An 8,147-nucleotide genomic window follows, 5' to 3' on the forward strand; every position below is an offset into this window, starting at 1 on the left:
GGTACATTCAGGACTGGTGTGGCTGTTTGCCTTTCATTCTTCCAGGTATTTCTCAGGACCATCATAATGCCAGACACTGATCATCTTTCTAGGAGACCTCACCTCTTACTGAGCAGCAAAGGAGATGGGGCACATGCTTGAGAGTTATCTACTGCTGGGATTCAATAAAATTATATAAAATTGATCTTTTTTTTTAAATTCAGAGAAAACAAACAAGATGTTTGGTCAGCTCTAGACCTAGCGTCTGGTCATTGGCTATTTTTAGGATGCAGACCAAAAAACTTGATAGAAAAGCTTATGCCTCAGGGCTGTGAGATGAATCTGTAGCCTTCAATCTGCCTTCCTAATAAGCTGGAATTAAATCCATAAAAATCCATATATTTTCACATGTACTGCCAAAAACCTACTTTGCAGGGGTTTAGCAGCCACAGCAGCAGTGATTGCTTGAAGAGAGAAACTGAGGTTCCCCACATGAACCATGGAAAGAGTCTGTCCGCAGACGAGGGCTCTCCAAAAGCCAAAAGGCTGCGTGAACCTGAGATACTGAGTACAGGTGGATGCTGTAATACACTCCTTGAGAATCCAAGCATTTAATCACTCTAGAAAGGCAGTTGGCTGGCACTCATAGTGAAGATATCTGCTGTAAAAGAAAGCATCCTGGCTTGATCTGTTATCCCTTGTCACCATGAACCCCTTTTGGTGTTGGCGATCGCACTGTGCCCAACTGAATTGTTTCCTCAGTTGTATGATGATAAATGGGAAGTGGTGAGCAGGCTTTGACAACATCACATTTCGGTTTAGTGCAAATCGAGCTATGGGTTAATTGAAGTTGCTAAAGTTTGTTGTTTATTTTTAAGGAAATGGAACAGAATGTGATTTGCTGAAGTTTTACAATTGTGTTTATCCTGCAGTCTGTAAGTAATAAATTCATATTCATATTTTCTAAGCCAATTCCAAATAGTAGACAATATCTAGCAATTAAAACAAAATACCAAAAGCAATACTGAACTACATCCCAGTTCATTTAGTATTCTGAAAATAGAGACTAGACAGAATGTGGTGTTGAATGAGATGATCTTTAAGGTCTCTTCCAACTCAAACCATTCTATGATCAAATAGATGCCAGTTAAAAAAAATTCACATAAAAATTCATTTTAGCAATGAGAAACAGATCAAAATGGAAGACTGTTCAACTAATCTGTTTTCAGTTTTCAAGCCTCTGGCTTGCATTTTGCGAGTTCATGGTATTTTTCTTCTAGCTCCAATACACATTGGAGCTGTAAAATGCATTTTGTATTCTTTTTGTTTTTTTCTGACAGAAAAGTGACCAGCACAGTAATTACAGGTTTGTGAACTGATAGAAAATGTAATTCAAAATCATTGGACATTAAGGTTTTATCTTTTCAAAAGTAAAATGGATTATATGTTTTCAAAGCGCTCCAAACGCAATTCATTTCCATAAGCAAATAATCTGCACACAGGAGATATGAAATTTGTACGTCACTGCAACAGACTTTCTGGAAAATACTGCCAATGGTAATCTGAGAAGTAACTTCTCATAAACCTCAGAAAGCCTCCTTTTTAATTGTTTTGGATTTTGCTATGTAACATGGCTCTCCTTTTCCAAAGGAATGGATGATTAAGATACCAAGTAGATTTAAAAGTTTTGGAGGTCCTATGTGGGGCTTTATTTCCGTTTTGTTTAGGTGTGTGCAGCATTCAGGCTATATGTAATACTAATTGCTATTTCTTTTTCCTGTGACTTTTTTTGAAATAGATCCCACTAAGTTCACATTCTAGATAATCATGATCTTAGATAGCCTGCCATGGTGGAAATAAGTATATTATTTTACTTATTTTACCTAGCCTCCTCAGAGAAATGGCTCTCCACTTTCAGGAGCAGCCAGACCTGCAGAATATTGTGACTTCTCTTTGATATTTGAAGAAACAAAGCTGTCCCTAAGCCCTCTTAAGTGTCTTAACCCTAATTATCAAATGGCAAGCAGGGGTTCAGGTAAAGTGAACTTAGCTTACAAAGATTCTTACGTAGTTATCAGATGATGGTAAACTACAACAGCAATTGCTCTGGAAGCTGTTTCTGTGCACTGAAAGGAGCCAGGCAAACATCAAGGCATCAAGGCAAGGGATTATATATCTAGGTGTGTAACCAGAAAGCTAACACAGAGCATGGAAAGCCTTCTGTCGTCCTACCATTTAACTGTGGATGAGAAATAATCAGCATACAAAGTCCTAAAGAAGGCAGAAATACTTACAGATGCTGAATTTCTTTGAGAAAAGTGACCAAAAAATCTCAGCCCTTATTACTGTGCAGCAGTTTCCCAACGACAAATTACAAATACTTATTCGTTCCTTCAAAACTGGTAAGTATCCAGTTTTCTAAGGATAATTAACCCATATCTTTAACAAAGAGAGTTTAGAGCAATTTTGGAATTCTAAAAGACGAGGTCTTAAAACCTTATGCTTTTAAAGAGCCCTTATGCAAACTCCTTCTTCTGAAATTTCAGATGATATAGAGGTCAAAGGACTATGTACAGTAGGAACCCACAACTCCACTTGCCCTGCCCCATGTGAAGAAACTGATTATCCTACCACTGTCACCTATTCAAGTTTTGTAGGAGAAAAAGCCATTAAATACCTCTCAGCAAAACTGAAGAAAAGCCCAGACTATATAAGGTAATCTTTCTTAACACCTTGTCCAATAAAGAAATGTCCAGTTACTTAAGTGTGCTAACAGAGTGCATGATGTAAATAAGATCTTTTAAAAAGATACTCTGATGTGTGGGTATTAATGTTGACCGTGAGATAAAACAATCTCTTAGACAAAATTGGTTAAGATTTATACATATTCACATAGACAAAATATATTTAGATACATCTAAGACTTGTGGATATCATAAAATAGTTACTGCAAATTAAAAGTACTGTTCTCAATTACCGTCTGTCATTGATCTCTTATCACAAAAAATTATCATTTTTGCAACTAAGACTAAAGAAAGGGCGAGGTTATCAAATCCATCCACAATTCATGTGAGCAGTCTATCTAATAGAGAAGACAAATCTTCACCCTCTCATAACTGAAGTCCATGAACAACATAAATAGATGCTATGTAAAGTTGTTCTCCTTTCTCTCAACCCATGCCCAAAGGAAGCTTCATAGGCATGGAAGAGTTAGGTTTTATCGCAGCAATAATGTCACAAGTTTATCATACTTTTCTATCAATAACCAAAGATATTAATCTTTTGAGGACGTTTTATCTTTGTGGATTATTTTATTGTCTGCAAACATCACGCACAACCCAGTAATACTCAATTAAGCATGTGAAAATACAGAACATTCCCCAGTTACCAAGCCTTAACCAACAGGAGGTTACCAGGACTTAACCAGCCCACATATTAACAAGTGCATATTCCAAACTATAAAACATAGAGATATGTTGTTTTCTGAAGATGTAGGAAGAGAAAAGTTAAATATTCATTGGATAGTTCTGCTGGTAACTGCATAACAACGGTAGGAAGTCTTATTAATAGAAGATGCGAGGATAAGGTTATTTTCATTACTCAGTGCTACCTGAGCTTCAGAATTGTCACCTGAAGACATACAAGTAATTATTTTGTATAGCAAACACTTTATTTTCAGTGAATATTGTTAAGGAGCTTATTATCACTGTCAACCTAAAAATCTGTATCTGTTAACACTTCTGAGGAATAATCACTACTTTCATTCTTCAAGGTCACAACATTAGGCATGCAATCAGTTTGTGTCTCTGTTTTATGCCACAACCCATATGTCTATATTCTATTTAGGAGTTATGCAGAATCTTTCTGTAGACACAGCACCATAAAGATGAGCTCTTTACTCACACCGAATCATGCCACAGGTCTTGCTCCAACTGAGATTTACCTACTCTTCCACTTCAGCAGTAGGCAAGAATATAATTGGGTAAGCAAGGCCATTAGCAGAGGATAGAGCTGAATGTCCAAGTAGAGGACAAGGGCTCTTCTGCACAAACTCCCTCATTGAAGTCAGCAGGATTAAATCACTCTAGTCTAGTTGTTCTTTAAAAGACACCATCACTCTCCATGAGCCCAGTCCATGCGGAGAGGTTGGTAAAAATGAACAGTTCTCCCAACTGCCTCAGGTAATACTGTGTGTGTTTGTCATTAGGCAGAACCTTGTGCGTATTGACATTAAATATCATGATCTGAGCTACAAAATTACACAGCAGCAGAAGGCCATGACTATATCCGAGTTGCTTGGTAAGTGAATGTTTAATATATATTGCTGACTAATTATTAATCTGAAAATAATTCAAAAACAAACCAACTTGGATTTCTATTCTCACCGCTCCTGAGTCATAGCCTATGTGGGGTTCTCAATAAAAAGCAATGACTTTTACATGATAATGGCAATCATAGTGTTTGCCTCATGCTCATTTTTGATACTGTCATCCCGTTAAATGACCTAAGTATGGACAGCAGCTGAGAGCAAGAGTTAAATTTGGCACCAGTTTATAGCTGCATCACACACAAGACTGTAAGAACAGTGAAGTTTATGGGATATGGAGGACAGAGGGAGAACATGGGGAGGAGAGGCAAGAGAACAGTTAAAAAGGCATAGAAGTAGGAAATATTTTAAGTATCTGTTTCACAGTACGATATGTTGTGTTGCACTTGCTTTATTTAGAATTTTAAGAAACACATTTGTCTTCTCCAATAAACATTCTTAAGAATATTAATTCTGTTTTCTTGAAGTGATGGATTATGTATATTGAATTTATCTAACACTTGAGCCCAGCAGGGTTTTGTTTGCTTGCTAGACTAAACCACATGCTTGGGATGACAGATGTTTATTTCCCTTTACTACAGCTGAAGTAGGAGGCCAGCTTGGACTGTTCTGTGGTGCCAGTTTGATTACAATCATAGAGCTGCTCGAGTATATTTTTACCAACTTCTGCTGGATGTGCACCTTCCTGCTATTGAAAGCTCCCGAAATGCCTCAGTGGAACAACCCATCCCAGAACCAACCAACGCACAAGGAAAAAAAAATGGGAATTCAAGAATGTTAGTGGCTTCGAGAAGGACAAAAAGACAACTTGCAACTTCCTTCTTGAGATACAAAGACAGTAATATTTCGTGTTGCTCTCTTCCCTGTATTCCTTATTCCTCCTGCTTCTTTCATTGCCTAAAACTATTTAACTGTGCAAGATAACTTTAAAGAGTGAACTTTGGAAAGTCTCACTTTCTCCCTCATGTAAAAAAAAATGTACTACTCACATAAAAGTTTACTTTAAAGAATCACCAATGATTTTTAAGCAGCACAGCACGTGATACTGACATACAACGCAATTTAGCATTTCTGACCCAGTTTATATCTTCTGTATTTTGACTGAGGAGAAATAATACGCATGCCAAATTAACGCACACAAAGTTTCTTAAGCCCTGAGCCAGAAAATTATGTTTTTGGAAGTAGAAATTGGGTATTATCTGCCTTCTGGGTAAGAAGAAAAGCAGGGGAAAGATTAAACACAGCGATCTAGCACACTTTGTGTTTCACAGATCAAAGCGTTTCGTAGCTGTCACTCACAATGATTTTGTCTGTTTCTACTAATAAGGGCTAAATAAAGGAAAATTAGTACTGTAAGGACTAAACAAAAGAAAACTGGTATTGTTTCTGCTGTGCTGGAAGTTCGGGTAAAATGAAGCACACAGCATGCTAAAGAATCAGCAAAAAACCAGCCAGTTCTCAGAAAGGGAAGGTGAAACTAAGCAAAGATGCAAGCAGAGAACTAAAATGACTTCTGCTTACTCCACTGACTTTGGCCAAGGACAGCCAAAATCACTGCATGGTTACAGATTCTTCTAACACACGTGGCAGAAGGAGCTCTGCAGAAAGCACACACACTGATGCTTTGCCCAAGGTCAAGTTAAAGACTTAGATGTGTGTTTTCAGCAACGGCTTGTGATGAGGTTATATAAAGCAATTGATTCCCCAGCACAGCCAAATATAGCAAGTGTGCTGCGCAGCAGAGCAGAAGTAAGGGTGCTTTTGTACTTTGATGGATGACTACTGTGCTATTAAGGTGACGATTTTTAAAAGTTTTAAGAAAATATTTGGCTTTAGTGGATAGGTAAAGATGATTTATCTATGAGGGCAGCCAGAAGCAAGGTATTTTAACCGCTTGATTAGATCATCTCCCAATTTAGCATTTCTTTGCTGCTTATTTGTTTGCTTTCCCTCTTCACAAATGCAAAACCATGCTCCAAGCACAGATACCAGCAAGCTTTTCCCACACTAATTGTTTGATTCTAAAACGTGAATCCTAACATCAAAATTAGGGACATGATTAGGAAAGGCCCCTTGGGCTGCTTCCAAACCCTCGTCTGATGAGCACAAAGAGATGCAACACAGAATTTAGTAGCTAGAAACACTTCAGCCTGAAGATGACACCCTCCGATTGGCCCAAAGCAGTAAGTGGTGCACAGCAAATGAAATAAAAATGGAACATTTTTAAATGCACGCTGCAAAAGTCATCAAAGTTTATTTAACACTGTTGGGAATATCACGCTGCTCCACACAACATTTTCTGAAGAACGGAGGAAGGCAATTGGATTGTGTGGATAACCACCTGTGTTTGGTTGCTTTGGATTTTTTATCCATAGAGTATTGCTGTGTCGTCTCACAAACTGTATCCATTTTCACACCCTTGGGCAGCAGGTCAGAGGATCAAAGTAGCTCCTGGCACAAGGAAGAGGGTTGTATAATCTCTCAGACAGACAGCCTGCCATGACAGAATGGCGTGGGGGCTGGAGGTTGTTAAATCACATCTTTGGGCAAGTTTTCTTTAGCTCGTTACCTTTCTTCTAAGTTATTTCACAAAGGCTACTATTGCAATGTATGTGGCAGACATCTCTAAAGGAGTGCTAGAAAGGGAGGATTTATTTAAGGATAAACTGCAATTTTGGCCAAAGCACTCAGTACACTGGCCTGGCACTTGCTTATCTGACAAAGCAAAATGAACAGGGAATTGCCTGTACAGGAGAAGGATTTGGACCCGACTTTTCACATAGCAGATTAATTCACTGCATCATCTCACCAGTAGATGCCCCACAGACCTTAGGCTTCCCCTGCTCCCAAGCCTTCTCAAGTGTGAAGTTGATTTTACTTATTACAGAATTACTCAGTATAAGTTGAGTCAGATTACTTCCTTCTGATCAATGATGTATGAGCTGCAGCAACATTTCAAAGGAGTTGCTGGCAAACCTGATGTTACTCAGCCTGAGCTGAGTGACGGCGCCTTTGCTCACATTTAGAATTATTTCTGAGGTAAACAAACAAAAAAAATATACAGACATACCCATTCTGCATCAAGATAAGCTGATCAAAGTATCTCTCTGAGCTTGTAATAGTCGGCTGATCTACTGTTGCTGAAGAAAGTGCTGGTTAAGGCAAAATAAGAATTTACTCAACCAACTCACCAATACTTTATGCTGAAATTATACAGGAGAAAAGGAATAACCCTATACAATCACTCAAGTTTGAAGTTGTACCTGCCCGCTAGCCCTAATACAACTGTTTGCACTGTGTGAATCTGTTTCTGCTAAAACTCTGCAAAAGCTGTATTTCTCACCTGAGCAGTGTCCCGTGGCTGCAGGATACAGCCCCATTGGTTCCTTACAGCTCCTTTTCAGCTTAGCATTGCTCTGGGGTTGCTCCACACTTTGGAAATCCAAGATTCATCATGCGATTCTATCAAATCCCAAACCATCATGGTTCACTCATCCTGCCTGCCAAAGTGCACAGTGTTTCAGAACTGCATATCCCTTATTACACTACAAGCAGTAGTACATCTAGTTACTATAACTGCATCCCGAGTTAAACATGTTCTCAGGCTGACAGGTGACGTGCTTATTAAACTCAGGATACAGGAAATATCTCCACGTCTGTATTGTAGCAATGTTGAAACATGACTGGGTTATAAATTATAAGCTCTGTATGAATGGGATTCTGGTGTAGATCCAGGGCTAGCATCACATTTTGTTGGTGCTGCTTATGACCATCCTGGTCCTGTTAACCCTCTTGTGCTGCAAGTCCCCGTATCTGCCGGGAGAAGCTCAGCTCTGCTGAC

At 38.7% G+C, this 8,147-nt stretch overlaps 1 protein-coding gene across 1 annotated transcript in view; it reads left to right on the forward strand.

The window, feature by feature from the left end:
* Positions 1-5,087, forward strand: part of ASIC5 (acid-sensing (proton-gated) ion channel family member 5) — an 11,421-nt gene extending 6,334 nt beyond the window's left edge. The window contains exons 7-11 of the mRNA XM_010189163.1: positions 1-45; positions 858-914; positions 2,526-2,694; positions 4,187-4,278; positions 4,888-5,087. Coding sequence (XP_010187465.1) covers positions 1-45; positions 858-914; positions 2,526-2,694; positions 4,187-4,278; positions 4,888-5,087 — 563 coding nt within the window. The remainder of the gene's footprint in view (positions 46-857; positions 915-2,525; positions 2,695-4,186; positions 4,279-4,887) is intronic.
* Positions 5,088-8,147: the final 3,060 nt, after the last annotated feature.

The sequence above is a fragment of the Mesitornis unicolor genome, unplaced genomic scaffold (assembly GCF_000695765.1).
Source record: "Mesitornis unicolor isolate BGI_N332 unplaced genomic scaffold, ASM69576v1 scaffold13407, whole genome shotgun sequence".
NCBI classification, from domain to species: Eukaryota; Metazoa; Chordata; class Aves; order Mesitornithiformes; family Mesitornithidae; genus Mesitornis; species Mesitornis unicolor.